Below are 15,251 nucleotides of genomic sequence, written 5' to 3'. Positions count from 1 at the left end.
GCCACCTGTGTGGCTATTCCCCCCACCACCTCATACTTGAGATAGCTTCAGAGAGTCTGGGTGTGTGAGTGGGATAGCCCCCCTTTGTCTATACTGTGATCCCGCCTGATCGGGAGTTTATAGCCCACTGGGGGCAGTTCTGTTGATAACTAATGGAAGGATCTTTTTGTGGAAAAAAAAGATTAATCACCCTTAATGACAAAAACCAGTCAATTAAAAGAGAGTAGTTGATTTCAAGAGTTTTTAGATGATTTTGAGAATTTTTTTCAATGATTAAGCTACTCCTATTGCTTCTTAACACTTTAATGCATACAATTCAAACAAAAAACACACAATTTAACCAAAAATTAATGATTCTAGTTCTATGTTTAACTCTAAAGAGAGCTAAAAACCACTAAAAACTGCATACTATTGTATCGTTTGATACAATGGATGAAAACTAAGCCTAATACACTCTATGTGCAATCCCTAGGAACATTAAAAACCACATTATCAACAACAAAAACAACAATTTAAGCTAAAAATTAAGAAAAAAGCATTCTTTAGAAAAATAAAAAAAGCGAGCTATTTCTCACATGATTACACAAATCGTCATTAAATCCACATCTTTTTCATGGAAGACCATTAATGAAGACAATGGGCAAGGGATAATGTGTAGATTAGAGAAAAATGATGGAAAAAGCCAAGGGATGAGTCCCCGACAGCGGCGCCAAAAATGTTATGGCTCACCCTAACCCCCTTAAAACACAAGCAAGAGATTACCTGGTGAACCGCAAATGTCGTGAGGATATTTCCAATGGACAAGCTCGTAACCCTTGAGGTCTCCAAGCTCTACAACTCCTTGAGAAGCAATTCCACTGTGTCTCCTGCGAGCATTGTCACACCGCTACGTTGCACTACGTGTACTCGTCCCTCCTCTCACCTCACATCACTCACACACACTCACTAGCATGCATTAGAGAGAGAGTTTAACAAGAGGATTAGCAAGAGAAAGACTCTATTGCAAAATGGGAGAGTATTTTGTATAATGAGAGAAATTCACGTATATACATGGCCATAAGTGTTCACACTCACTTAAATTGTGACCGGCCGGGCACTTTAGACTCATAAGAGGCCTAATGCTATTACAATGACTACTCTCATAATATATCCATGAAGTATATCACTTGTTGGGACTTCATCCTAACTTACTACCAGACGTTCTTGAAGCAGGAATCGCCATAAATACTCAGTCACACCATTACAGGTGCCCATCCAAGTTATAGATTTGGACACCGTTTCTTCATATCTTGAATGTATGACCTTTTGGTGTATCTACCTTGACTCCTTGATGTAAGATAATGGTGGTAGCTGTTATTAAACCCAGGAATGGGTTAACATTTTGTAAAAATTATGTGTAATTAAGTATGCATGTATCTTTTCATACCATGCTCTGGGAGTTGCTTAGACCCTACAAAGCCTTTTTCAACCTGCATACTTTTGATTCTTGATCTTTTTGAACAAAATCGTGAGGTTGAGATACATCAACCTCCTCATGCAAATCTCCATTCAAGAAGGCAGTTTTGATATCCAACTGATATACATTCTAACTGAAATACATTCTAACTGAAATACATTCTAACTGATATAATCCAACTGAAATACATTCTAACATGTATGTGTTGTTAATGCCATAATACTCCACATAGTAGTCATACGACATGTAGGTGTAAAGGTTTTACCAATAGCAATGCCTTTCTCTTGAGCATAACCCTTTGCAACAAGCCTCGTTTTGTAGCACTCGATAATACCATCATCTCTAAATTTGAGCTTGTAAATCCATTTTGTACCAATGGCCTTCTTACCATGAGACAAGTCTGTCAACTCCCAAGTATCAATTTTGAGTATCGAATCATACTCAGATTGCATAGCACACATCCAATTTTTAGATTCCTTTGCTTCATCATAGGAGATAGGTTCCTCTTTATCATATAAATTGGCAATAAGAGCATTAACTATGTCACAATAAGATGCATGATAAGAACCTACACGTGTTTTACGAGGCAAAGTAGTGAACAATTGCAATGTTTACACCAACCATTTTGGCATATGTTTTGACTGCTCAATTTCTGTTCTTTCCTCACATCAACTGCATCATCCACATTTTCTTCATCAATAGATTGATATGTGGGTTGATTTTTTGCATTCTTTTAAGCACCCAAACGCTTTACATCAATTTGTCCTGCATTAAACAATGGAAGAAGTGTGTCAAAAGGGCTTGTGAACATACATTCTATTGTTATTGCATAGAAGCAAGGGCTGAATTGCATCTTCCACAAAGACATCTCTACTCTCAAGAATCCCCTTTGTATTAGGATGATAGAGATCATAACCTTTGCTCTTAGCACAATATCCCACAAAAATACATTTGACAGCCTCATCATCAAGCTTGTTTGTGATGTTGCTTTAGCTCAAGTGCCTAAGCAAGGTAACCAAAAATGTGTTAATGAGTCATAGAGGGCTTTCTACCATTGCAAGCTTAAAAAGGCAAATTTAACTACAATGCCTTTGTAGGAGACCTGTTCAAAACATATTTTGCACACATGATTGCTTATAGCCAGAAACCATGAGGTAACTCCTAAATTTTACTACTGAGACCTATTTTTATGTTCAACTACATCATTTTACTACTGAGGTGTATAGTGCACTATACATTGGTGTTTTATCCCACGTTTGACCTGTATACATGAAACTTATTAGATATATACTCCCCCTCAATCACTATGCAGGGTGCCAATCTTACATGCAAATACATTTTTTGTCATAGTAATAAAGTGCTTAAAGTGCATAAAAACTTTAGATTTCTGCTTCAATCAATATATAGAATACACCTAAGAGTGTAATTGTTCCATCATTTATAATAATGAGAACAACTTTACCAACTCCTTTCACATGATATGAGGAGTTGTTTGCTTTTGTGATAGTGTTTCCCTCTTGAGAAAATTCAAGTGATGAGAAGAAGCTGCGAGATGAGAAGTAATGAGCTTGCTAGCACTACTATTAAAATAGTAGATATGTACATCTGTAACTGTGATGCAAACACCCTTATGCAAAAGGGTCAAAACTGCACTGCACAATGAAGGCCTAATCATCATGGGCATAATTTACAAATTTCCCTTTTTCTATGCTAGATTTTGTCGCATCGAAAAAATAATGTACTTGATTCTTTCTTGTTCTCCTTTTCCAACCTCTTTCTACACTCATTAATATAATGGCATGTTTCCTACAGTAGTAGTTACATTTGCCCTTTTTCTTTGACTTGTCATCATCTTTTTCTACAAGTGTGCCAAGTGACTCTAATTTTGTCTTATAACAACCCTGAGAAGAGGATTCACCTTTTCTTTTATGAAACTGGCAGCATAAGCCTAATTGCCTATGCGCATAACCGATCTGTTTTACCTTAACTACTCTTCCTAGAAGAGCATAGACACCAACTCCTCAAACTTTAAGGCATTGGGATTGTCTTTCATTATGAGTCGAATGGTGGAAGCAAAACTCAAGTATGATTTTGGCAAAGCATTTAAGACGGTGGTCATGAATGAACTGTCAGGTATAAGCTCATTAGCATTGGCCAACTGCTCCTTCAAATCTTTGATTTTGGCAAGGAAACTATCATGGAGTCTCCTTCACTCATATGCTTCAACTCTAGTTACATGCATAAATAAGAAACTCGTGCTTCATTACAAACTTGATACAACGATGCAAGCATCTCTACCAATCTTGCATGAACAGATGTTAAGAATTGTGCTCCTCTTATTTGACAAGGAAAGCAATTCATGTGCTTGCGCATCTCTACCATCCCATTTTAGTTATTCTGGTGTAGTAGGTATGCTATCACATGGTAATAGACCTTATGAAATTGAATTTGTGTCCTCAAAAGTGCCTTTTGCACAACATCAGATAGTTTTTTAGAGGAATGAGGACATTTCTCATTGCCCTTGATGACATTCCAAAGCCCCTTAGCAACAAGTACATGCCTCGCAGATGTGGACCCCACAAGTGATTTGGATAGGCCTTCCACTTTTGAGTTACTGCATCATAGCATTGAAGAATTAAAAGATCTCCTAGATAGGATTGCACAAGGGATAACTTCATATGATGAATTACAAATACAAGCATTGATGAGCCAAATACAGATCTCCCATGCTGGACTTTGCAATACAAGGGCCCCAAAGGAGATCGTGTTACCAATGAAGGGCAGCATTTCAAAAGTGCAATCCCATGTGACAGCCACACGGCTTGGTAAGCCCATGACCAAGGGAGATGTGATTGACAAGACAAGTGTGGCACCCATTCAACCTACCCGCCACCCAGACCGGTGTGTTGAGGAGGAAGCATCAAAGGGGATGGAACCGGGTGCACTTTGCAAAATGTCGCAAGGGTGTCATCCTATTCATGTGGCCCCAATGAGGATGATGAGTGATGTTTTGTGTTGACTCTAGCCAATGGTGAAATGTTGTTTGATGTTTATGCATCAAAGCTCAGGATGGTGTTAATGTAAACTCCGGTGGCTAAGGTTGAGCACATATTTGTTTGAATGTCTACAACATTTTTGCTAATCTCCCAAGATTTACTTGCAAGCTATCATATGTAAAGTAGAAAGGATTACTTGCATTCTTCATAGAGTGAGTTTAACTATTCTATCTTGTCTTCTGAACTTGCAAGAAGACAAGAATCTGACATCACAAGTGCATTTGCCATTCATCTTTGCACAAGAAGACAAGTATATAAACATTTATCTTACATTTGAAAACATCACATTATCTTACATTTGTAATAAAAAGTCCCTATGATTTTGCAGTCACACGAGTTTAAATGTACATGACTTAAAAAGAAAAGTAGATAAGGTAGATCGAGTTGTGCAACATTCTGATTTATATTTCAAAGTCGAGAACAGTTACAAAGCCCAAACACGAGGACAAACACACATCTACGGTCCTCCGACACAACAAGGGTAGCTCAGTGATCCAGAGTCTTCAATAACCAGCCCCAGATATCTGCATGCAGTCTCACCACATCGTCATGTGTGAACCAATCATAACCAAGCCGCAGAGCAAGTGAAGAATAAGAGTTAGTGACACAAAAAACACTATAGCAAGATTTGTAAATAGAAGGCTTACCCAACCCCGTGGCATCTTCTGAGCGAAGATGTACTCCACTAAGAGCTTCATTGCCATCATGCTGTAGAAGCCACAGTCAATGGCATTGGGTTGCATGGGCCCCTTAATGGTCTGAAACTCGAAGCCTATCGATGGGGACGCCAACAAAGCTTCAAGTGATGGCTCCGAACACGTCTTGGCCATGCTTTCCATCACCTTATACCATAATGGACATGGGCAATCTTAAATTTCAATCACCCTCGCATACACGTAAACCCAGGCATGAATATGTGCAGAGGGATGGTGGGGACACTTATTGGTACACCTTGGGAAGGCATTCTTTCGAATCAACAAGGCTGAGGGAGTCAAAGAAGAAAATCTTGGGGTTCACCTTAGGAAGCCGCGAGACCCTCTTATGTGGGTTGTTATATAGTGCAAACAAGCACCAATGCCCCCTGCATAGAAACGCAAACCTTGCGTTGGTCAAGTGGCACAAAGTGTACGAAGAGGCTACAAGCTACCAGAAAGGACCCCTTACCAGATCAGAACTAGCAAGAAGACAAACACGTAGGACATGAAATTGATTCCCTTGGGCATGCTGGCCGACCACGCCACTGTCATCTTCCGTGGGTGTCATCAAATCAGCACACCAAACCACAATGAGTTGACGAAACAAACTCTTTGACAAGAGGTTGGCCAAGGTATTCATCATGCATAGGGCAAACAAGTTCATTGTCTTGGTGCTAGTCTCCCCCCCCAACAAGCTATTTACGAGGCCCTTGTCAATCTCTACCACAGTGGGAGGCATCCTTGTGCCCTCAAACATTATGGAGCGAGCCATATCCAACCTACATGTACAGGTAGAACCCAAGGTTAGTGACGATAGGTAAACCGGAGCACTGAAACTGAACTACATAGTGTGCCTTGCTTGTACATTGAGAAGAAGGTGTCATATACTCACCTCCACTCGGCCAAGTGCTCCGTTGGTTAGCCCACCTTATGCCCGATCTCCATGGCTCCAACTTGCCCAATGCGAATGGATAAGTCAAGGCTGACCGCAGGCTCAAGGGGACTCGTTATTGTTATCGACAAGGGGCACAGTATTCAAGTCCTCCTTAGCCTTGTGGCAATACGAGCAACCACCTTGTTTGCCTCATCCTCCTCAACCTCCTCTACCTCCTCCTCAACCTCCTCTACCTCCTCATCACCCTCCTCTACCTCCTCCTCATCATTGCCCTCCTCATCCGCATCCCTGCAAGCCTCTTGGCGCCTCATCATCCTCCATCGTGTAGTCGTCATCATCGTGATCCTCCTTGTCACTCTCCTTAACGTAGTCATCATCACCCTCAGCACCCTCTCCTCATTCCCATCACCGTCCTCCTCACCCTCCTCAGCCTCCCCTTCATTCCCCTCCTCACCCTCCTCTGTTCCCTCATCACCCTCCTCAGCCTCCTCATCATTACCCTCCTCCTCCTCCTCCTCTGCCCTTCATCATCACCCTCCTCTACCCCCTCATCATTGCCCTCATCACCTGCATCACCCTCCTCCTTCTCACTCCCACCCCTAACACTACCATCAATCTCCTCCATGGCACTCCCAGCAAGCTCATGACCCTCAGTGTCTCCCTTCTCATCCTCAGAGCAAGCAACGATTTTTTTGGTCCACCTTATACGCCTCTGAAATTAAAAAACAAGAAGTTACGAACAAAGCACATGTACATGCAAGCATTCCAACAATAATTAAAAGAATGCCCTACATACTCACATTGGCGTCATACCCCTCCCGTATATGCCTTCGTATGGCCTCCTCCTTCTTCTTCTTCTCTTGCCTCTCCTTATACCGAAGGACAGCTCCTCACAAAGCCATTGATGAATTTACCTCGTGACATAACGCGCTCCTCCTTAGGGATTGCATCCCATTCAGCCACCTCTACAGAGTAAAGGGATGTACGCCTAAAGATGGAGATAGAGATGGAAGGGCGGATTGAGTTAGTATTGGGGAGGGGACAGAGAGAGAGAGAGCAGGGGGGAGGGGTATCATACCTTCTGTTGATCTTCGACGGCTAGGACTTGATCTTTGGGAGCCTCTTTTGCTAGTTTCCACCTCCACTATTTTTCTGCTCCCTTCTCCACCGTCTTCTTCTCTTTAGGCCACCGTCTCCTATTTCTGTGTCTCCACCTACAGCACAAGCACAACCCGCCTCTCATCCACTATGCACAGACTAAACTTGACTAAGCTCATACCCAGGCATTTACAGGTGAACTCGGGCATTTCCAGTTAAACTCGGATATTTACAAGTAAACCCGGGCATTTACAGATAAACTCGGGCATTCACAAGTAAACCTCCACTATTTTTCTGCTCCCTTCTCCACCGTCTTCTTCTCTTTAGGCCACCGTCTCCTATTTCTGTGTCTCCACCTACAGCAGCACAAGCACAACCCGCCTCTCATCCACTATGCACAGACTAAACTTGACTAAGCTCATACCCAAGCATTTACAGGTGAACTCGGGCATTTCCAGTTAAACTCGGATATTTACAAGTAAACCCGGCCATTACAGATAAACTCGGGCATTCACAAGTAAACCTGGGCATATGCCCCCTACTGTGGGAGGTGTGCCCTTGGTCATTGTTGCTGTCCCTGCCATTTGTTCTCTCTTTCCACCTGCACCATCTAATTTTCTGAACTTCAACACCTGCAACCCGTCCAAGAAAACCCAAACATATAGGTATAACTCTCCACCTTACAGAAAAGCTTGAGGTATCTACACAAGCCAGGGTGGTCAAATACTTACCGTGGGTGTGCTCTCCATCGTTACAGCATGTGCCGATTATTTGTTTCTCTGTGCACCATCACTTGCTAATTTTTTAATCTTCTTCACCTATAGCCAACATCAAACGGCACGGCGCTCATGCACAGAAACACGAGCGACACCATGTAAACCTGGACACCTGCACCAAACATAGGTAAACCCGGGCACCTACACCAAACATAACCGGTGGTCCCAAAAACCCAAGCATTAACACATAAACCCGAGCACCTGCACCAAACTCACAGGTAAACCTGCGGCCCCAAAACTCAAGCATTAACAGGCACTAAATACTTACTAAAGGCAGGGTGTGCCCCTTGCTGTTCTGCAGCCTCCGTCCACTTTTTCTTTCCACCATCACCATCCATTTTTTTGAGCTTCTCCACCTACAGCCCCAATCTAAACTTATAGGTAAACATGCGGTCCCATCTAGAAAAAACAGGCATTTACAAGTAAACCCAACTTACCGAGGGATGGGTGCCCTTTACGGTTGCAGTATCCGTGCACTTTCTCTTTCCACCATCATCGACCTTTTTTGAGCTTCTCCACCTACAATCCCAATCCCAATTTACAAGTAACCTTGCGGTCCCATGAAAAAAACCAAGCATTTATAGGTAAACTCGGGCACTGTGAATACTTACCAAGGGGGGTGTGTCCTTTGGCATTGCAACCTCCATGCACTTTCTCTTTCCACCATCATTGACCATTTTTTTGAGCTTCTCCAACTATAGCCCCAATTCCAGTTTACAGGTAACCCCGCGGTCTCATGTGAGAAAAACGAGGCATTTACAGGTAAACCCGAGCACCAAGGGGGTGTGCCCTTTGACATTACAGCCTCCGTTCGCATTCTTTGCTCGCCAATACCGTCCGATGTTTTGTGCTCTCCACCTACAGCCCAAATCCCAGTTTTACAAGTAAACCCGCGATCCCATGTAGAAAAACCAGGCATTTACAGAAGGTAAACCCAGGCACGAAATACTTACCAAGCGGAGTCTGCCCTTTGCCATTTGCAATCTCCGTTCGCTTTCTCTACCTGCCATCACCGTCCAGTGTTTTATGTTTCTCCACCTACAACCCAAATCCCAGATTATTACAGGTAAACTTGCGGTCCCATGCAAAAAAACCAAGCATTTACAGGTAAACCCGGACACTGAATACTTACCAACAAGGGGAACGTGCCCTTTGCCCTTGCAGCCTCCCTTTGCTTTCTCTGCTTGCCAATACCGTTTGGTGTTTTGTGCTTCTCCACCTGCAGCCCAAATCCCAGTTTATAGGTAAACCCACGGTCCCATATAGAAAAACCAGGCATTTACAAATAAACCCAAGCACTAAATACTTACCAAGGGGGATGTGTATTACCAAGCGGAGTCTGCCCTTTGCCATTTGCAATCTCCGTTCGCTTTCTCTACCTGCCATCACCGTCCAGTGTTTTATGTTTCTCCACCTACAACCCAAATCCCAGATTATTACAGGTAAACTTGCGGTCCCATGCAAAAAAACCAAGCATTTACAGGTAAACCCGGACACTGAATACTTACCAACAAGGGGAACGTGCCCTTTGCCCTTGCAGCCTCCCTTTGCTTTCTCTGCTTGCCAATACCGTTTGGTGTTTTGTGCTTCTCCACCTGCAGCCCAAATCCCAGTTTATAGGTAAACCCACGGTCCCATATAGAAAAACCAGGCATTTACAAATAAACCCAAGCACTAAATACTTACCAAGGGGGATGTGTCCTTTGCCGTTTGCAGCCTCAATTCGCTTTCTCTACCTGTCATCACCGTTCGGTGTTTTGTGCTTCTCCACCTAAATCCCAGTTTATAGAAAAACCAAGCATTTATAGGTAAACTTGGACACTGATACTTACCAAGGGGGGTGCACCCTTTATCGTAGCCTCCATTTGCTTTCTCTGCTCGCATCACATCCAGTGTTTTGAGCTTCTCCACCTACAATCCAAATCCCAGTTTAAAGGTAAACCCACGGTCCCATGCAGAAATACTAGGCATTTACGAGTAAACCCGGGCATTGAATACTTACCATGGGGGGTGTGCCCTCTGCCTTTGTAGCCTCTGCCGTTCGTTTTCTTTTTCCACCAAGTATTTCTAATTTTTGAACTTCCCCACCACCTGCAGCCCAAGCAGCATTCAACAAACATACTCAAAACCCTGTGTTGCTGCTCAAAATAGCTCCTTCGCAAGCGTGAATGCGAAAAGCGCAAGCAAGAATAGCTCAAAATAGTCCATTCGCAAGCAAGTCGACCTTGGGCCCTCTAAACCCGACCACATACGCTCCACGAAGATAGCCTTGGATTCCTACCTCGGCCTGAGGATCTCGCACGTGTGGGGGCCATGTGCCTACTCATACCCTCATTACTCCATGCGGCACCCTGCGTACGTGCCACTCATATGCCCACACGTCTTTTCAAATGCGACCAACCACAACTGTCCGGATGATGGGCCCCGCCCGACTTTCCGACTACCTCTATGCGCTTTCTGACAAGGCCCCCATGCTCGGGTTTACAGAACACGTAAACCCAGGCCACTTGTCACGTGGACGCCTATGATCCCCCCTTTTTCCGTGCCTAGCTTCCACATCGTCAATCCCTTCATCGGTTGCATTAAAAACTGCATGGAGACAGTGCCGAGGAAGGCTGATAGCCTCAGGGACAAGGAAAATAAAAACACAAAATATGAGGAGTAAAATAACTCCGAGGCTTCAAGTGAGTCGGATAAGTAAGCCTCCTTGGATGAAAAGAGAGAAAGAAATCTTCTCACATGAGGGGCCAAACAAGGAAAAGGAGAAACAACAGAAAAAACAAGAAAACAACCACAGAAAGATTGCTCAAAGAAATGAAGTAGGAGAAGTAGCTAATGAAAAGCATGAAAAAGAGAAGCAAAGAAGGTGTCTTTTGTGCACAGTGTCGACAAGAAGGACACAAACGGGAGGAGTGCACGACGCCACCGACATTCCACATCTACACGGCATGGAACCACTCCACAAGCAATTGCGGATACAAATGACGGAACCGAGCTACCGAAGTGCAAGAAATCGATATCGGTGAGGAAAACACAACAGGATGTGGAAGAGGAATACTGCAGACTCGGACGGCCGCTATCTCACTGCAAGCAGCAGCAAGGTCACATAAAGGCACAATGTCCATTCTGGATTCTTGAAATGCAGGCAGAACTCGCAAGACAAGCAGAGCGGCCCGGACAGCCCCTAGCGGTCAACATGGCGAGACTAGTCGAGATAACTGAGGCAGATGCAACAATCTTTGCGGTCTCAAAAAATAAGAGCAACCGACAAGAAGACAGTCACATGGGAAGACCAATAAAAATTTGCAAGCAAACAACGGCAATGATAAAAGAATTTCAAACAAAGCAAAACACCATGGACGGATGTATGCGTGGGAAATTTCAGGATCGAGAAGGACAAAATAAGCAATAACCAAAACCAGTGGGCCACAACCCAAAATACAATCCATGGGAAGATCTGAAAAAACATGTCTATCGATGTATCCCTTGACATTCTTGAAGCTAGTCCCTAACTATGGGACCAAATTCAAAAAGGAGTTTGGTGGGAATACAGGTGAAGTACTCGTGGACTGCCAAGCATCCACACCAGAAGCGGCGGACCCTATGGAGCACCACAACTATCCATCCTCATAAGATAGAAATCATGCATGGAGTTATGATTGATGGGTGGCAGGAGCAGTGTCAACATCGTGTCAGAGGAAACGGCAAGGGCACTAGGAATCAACTCATGGGGCAACCGGCACCATCCAGCATTTGGATGGTAGATCAAAGGATAGTGGTGCCACGTGGGATAGTCCGAGAGAGGAACAAATTAACATTGCAGGGAGCTCATTCAAAGTAAACTTTGTAATACTAAGAATGGAGGCTATCATGGGACCTTAAGACATTCTACTTGGGCGATAGAGAGAGCAAAGTGAAGCACAATTGGGAGAATGATCACCTCACCCATCAGGAGAGGCAAAAAGCGTGCCATCTTGGCTTTAAAGAAAGCTGAGCCTATAAGACGGCAACAAGCGAAACTGCTTCACACCAAAGGATTTAATCTCATGAATGGGGTGGAAGATGATGAAGATGAAATAATTTTAATATTTATAATTGACATGGAGAAAATCCTATAACAATACTTAGCAAGAGATGAAAATTGACAAACCATGGTAGAGTTAAAGTTGTGGCTACTGCAAGACAAGGCATGAGAGGAAGAAAATCCGACAAGGGTACAAGAAGATGAGTTAGAAGAAGTCAATCTTGGCTCGGAGGAATAGGAGAAAAAGGTGCGGATAAGCAAGCAATTGGGCGGCCAAATCAGAAAGTGAAATGATTCGATTATTACAGGGATACAAAGTTGTGTTTGCATGGTCTTATTAGGACATGCTTGGCATCGACCCACAATTCTATCATCATAGGATCAATCTACAAGAGGATGCAATCCCCATATGACAACAGAGGTGTATCAGATGAAAAGTGGCTAAGCTCACTCAAAACTTCAGTGGTAAACGAGGATGTTAGGAAAGCACATTGAAGTCTTTGAACACGTGTGTGATTCCTTGGAAGAGCACAATGAGTTGCATAAGTGTAAAGCCTTAGGCTTAACCTTGAGTGGGAAGGCCGGAGATTGGTATCGAACCTTAAGGGTTGAAGAGCGCACTCACTACCCCACTCTCAAGAGATTGTTCTTGAAAGAATACATACGTGAGGGTGTGCTTTGGGGAGTAGCATCTCAACTCCAAAAAGCTGAACGTGAGGAAGGGGAGTCAGTGAGAGACTTTATAAGTCGATTGAAGCATCTAAATTCTCGCTGCACTCCCGATGAGCGCTTCAATAATAACCAACTGCTCGATAGATTCATCCGAGGATTGCGCCATGAGGACATTTACAATGGCCTAGTCATTAGAGGTCTTACAACGTGGGAAGCAGTCACTGCCAATGCAATCCAGCTAGAAGACAACTTCATGATTGCAGGTAAAAAGGTGTCTTCAGAAACAAAATCCGTTAGTTCGCAAGTATCTGGGCACAAGCCAATGACGGTGAAACCTATTGCCAAGGAGCCCAAGATATCTGAAATGTCTGTGGACCGACCTTACTAAGGCTCTCCAAGAATACTTTAGGGGTAATCGAGCTCCTCAGAATAGCCATATGTACCCAAGAAGAGAGCAACAATGGTGTTCGGTGTGCTTAGGACCACATAGCACGAGTGAATGTCCCACATTCAGAGTCAAATTCAATGGGAATTTCAATGCATGTGGTAAGTATGGCCATCAATCTAAAGATTGCCTAGTACTTAAGCGAATGTTGGCAAACCAGGCACCACTAGCTTGGTCAAACACACCTCAAGTACCCGCGCTAATGCCTGCACAACCTGTCGAGCAACCGTCACAGCACATAGTTCCAAGGAATCCGAATGTTGTCCAGTCTGTGCCGTTACCACCGCCAGTGCTAGGACCACAACCTCCACATCCATGGATTACCCCAATAAACCAGATGGGTTGTGAGTCACATAGTGCATGTGGGGATTATGAAGAGGAGATAGACCCTACTGCTCCATACGGGATTGATACGTTTGAAATGATTCCCCAGTACTACATGGAGGATCATTTCGGGCAAGTCAAGCCTGTATATCAAGCGGCTGCTCTCGCCACAAGAGGGCAAAACCTTAATACCATGGCAAGGAGACCACCTCTTCAATGCATGATTGTGGTGGACCGCATCGTGTAGCGGAGTGCCCTAATAGGCTACAGAAGATCGCTACTCAAATGCAACCAAATCAAGGGAGCACATCGGGAAATGCCGGTACTTACATGTAATCGTTGTGGCATAGATCATTTGATTGCTCAATGTCCACATAATCCTAATGCCGGTACTTACATGTAATCGTTGTGGCATAGATCATTTGATTGCTCAATGTCCACATAATCCTAATGCACCCAAGATTACGCCATTGAATTCGGTTGAGGTCACCAACCAAGCACGAGGAACCACACCCGTTGTACCCGCGAATGTAGTTACACGGTCAATGCTTCAAAATCAAAACTACATTCTTGAAGAGAGGGATACTGCATCAATCGCTCAGGCAAAGAAAAAGAAAACACGGCGGAAGAGATCGCTTAATGCCACGAGCTCCAAGCCTAGTTCAAAGACTAACATAGGGACATGAGACGACCCCGTGTATATGAATGATCCTGAAGATGATTCCGATTCAATAGAAACCATGGGGACCAAAGCCACTACCTTAAGGGAGGAACCCACTCGGGAGCTCAACGAAGGAGAATCAAGCGAATACATAAATAAGGGGAAACAGAAGGAAACTTCCTCGGCCCCACAACCAAGTCAGTTAATGCCCTCTCGACCACCCAAACTGACTGAGACTCCCCAAGACAAGCCACGTGGGCCAAAAACCCTCAAGAAAAAGATTGGAACTTACCCAAACCCAGTTGAGGAGATTGAACAAGTGCAACACTTAAGGGGTTTGGTGGAAGAAACACAAAGAGAAGTGGAGCCAAACCCGAGAAAAATCAAAATTCCAGACACAGTGTTTCCTACGCAAGTTCAGCCTCACAGGAACCATAAACCGTTAGCTATACCTAGCATCATTCGGGAAGAAAGTGAGGATAGGACATCAGGAAGTGGGCAAACACCCTTCTGGCTTGAAAGAATGTTTAGTGAGGGAATGCCTGACCCCATCGAAGAGGAAGTAATTCCATCTTCACCAGTCCCTAGTCAAGGGGCGATGTCTCGAAAAGTACCGTTGAATGTGTCTAAGCTAATGGATTTCATGTCCTCTGAAATCAGAACCACGATCATATCCAAATTATACGGAGATCCTGAGCTATTCTTAGCTCTTCGGGCATTTCTCAATGGAGAACTAAAGGCGGGGCTACCACAATTTGCAAATATGGATAGACCCGACACGCTTCAAGATGAGGAGGAACATTGGGATCTACAACCCAACTTAGATGAAGATTCGGTCGTTGAAATACCTGTTATAACAAGTTGGGACAGTACTTTGAAGGTGACGAATCTAATGCAACCCTCCCCATTACTACCAAGGGATTAACTCTAAAGGGAATCCTTGATGGTGGTGCTGGCGTGAGCATTGTGACTAAAAACTGTTGGGAATCTATGGGAAGACCTCACCTTGAAGTCACAAACATAGTGGTTAAGATGGCAAACGGAACCATAGCTAAACCTATTGGAATGTTAAGGGACCTTAAGATCAAGGTCCTGGGATACAAGGTAAAACATACCTTCATTGTTATGGATTTCTCCAAGCATCCTATG

The 15,251-nt window shown here is 43.8% G+C and overlaps 2 protein-coding genes and 1 long non-coding RNA gene across 6 annotated transcripts; all 3 read right to left on the bottom strand.

Moving 5' to 3' along the window:
• Positions 1 to 4,880: 4,880 nt before the first annotated feature.
• On the bottom strand, positions 4,881 to 6,275 carry LOC147615592 (uncharacterized). Its single transcript, XM_086778963.1, has 5 exons — positions 6,100 to 6,275; positions 5,677 to 5,986; positions 5,530 to 5,593; positions 5,160 to 5,354; positions 4,881 to 5,036 (listed from the first exon to the last, which is right to left on the bottom strand). Exons 2-5 carry the CDS (start codon positions 5,757 to 5,759, stop codon positions 5,016 to 5,018), a joined length of 363 nt encoding a protein of 120 aa, XP_086635089.1. The 5' UTR covers positions 5,760 to 5,986; positions 6,100 to 6,275; the 3' UTR covers positions 4,881 to 5,015.
• Positions 6,276 to 6,753: 478 nt separating this feature from the next.
• Positions 6,754 to 8,746, bottom strand: LOC147615591 (uncharacterized). 4 transcript variants are annotated; one of them, XM_086778958.1, is made up of 7 exons: positions 8,414 to 8,746; positions 8,245 to 8,332; positions 7,933 to 8,088; positions 7,724 to 7,840; positions 7,181 to 7,481; positions 6,903 to 7,065; positions 6,754 to 6,814 (listed from the first exon to the last, which is right to left on the bottom strand). In XM_086778958.1, exons 1-3 carry the CDS (start codon positions 8,552 to 8,554, stop codon positions 8,015 to 8,017), a joined length of 303 nt encoding a protein of 100 aa, XP_086635084.1. In that variant the 5' UTR covers positions 8,555 to 8,746; the 3' UTR covers positions 6,754 to 6,814; positions 6,903 to 7,065; positions 7,181 to 7,481; positions 7,724 to 7,840; positions 7,933 to 8,014. The 4 variants fall into 4 exon arrangements, with proteins under 4 accessions (XP_086635084.1, XP_086635085.1, XP_086635087.1 ...); XM_086778959.1 differs by having other exon boundaries at positions 7,181 to 7,316; XM_086778961.1 differs by having other exon boundaries at positions 7,181 to 7,316; positions 7,743 to 7,840.
• A 559-nt stretch (positions 8,747 to 9,305) lies between these two features.
• On the bottom strand, positions 9,306 to 11,166 carry LOC147615590 (uncharacterized). Its single transcript, XR_015262732.1, has 5 exons — positions 10,201 to 11,166; positions 9,979 to 10,067; positions 9,809 to 9,887; positions 9,485 to 9,571; positions 9,306 to 9,390 (listed from the first exon to the last, which is right to left on the bottom strand). It is a non-coding gene; the product is annotated as an uncharacterized LOC147615590 (long non-coding RNA).
• Between the last annotated feature and the right edge of the window lie 4,085 nt (positions 11,167 to 15,251).

The sequence above is a fragment of the Cibotium barometz genome, chromosome 40 (assembly GCF_041138505.1).
Source record: "Cibotium barometz isolate CiBa-2024 chromosome 40, ASM4113850v1, whole genome shotgun sequence".
Lineage (NCBI taxonomy): Eukaryota > Viridiplantae > Streptophyta > Polypodiopsida > Cyatheales > Cibotiaceae > Cibotium > Cibotium barometz.
This window is presented reverse-complemented; position numbering and strand designations above follow the sequence as displayed.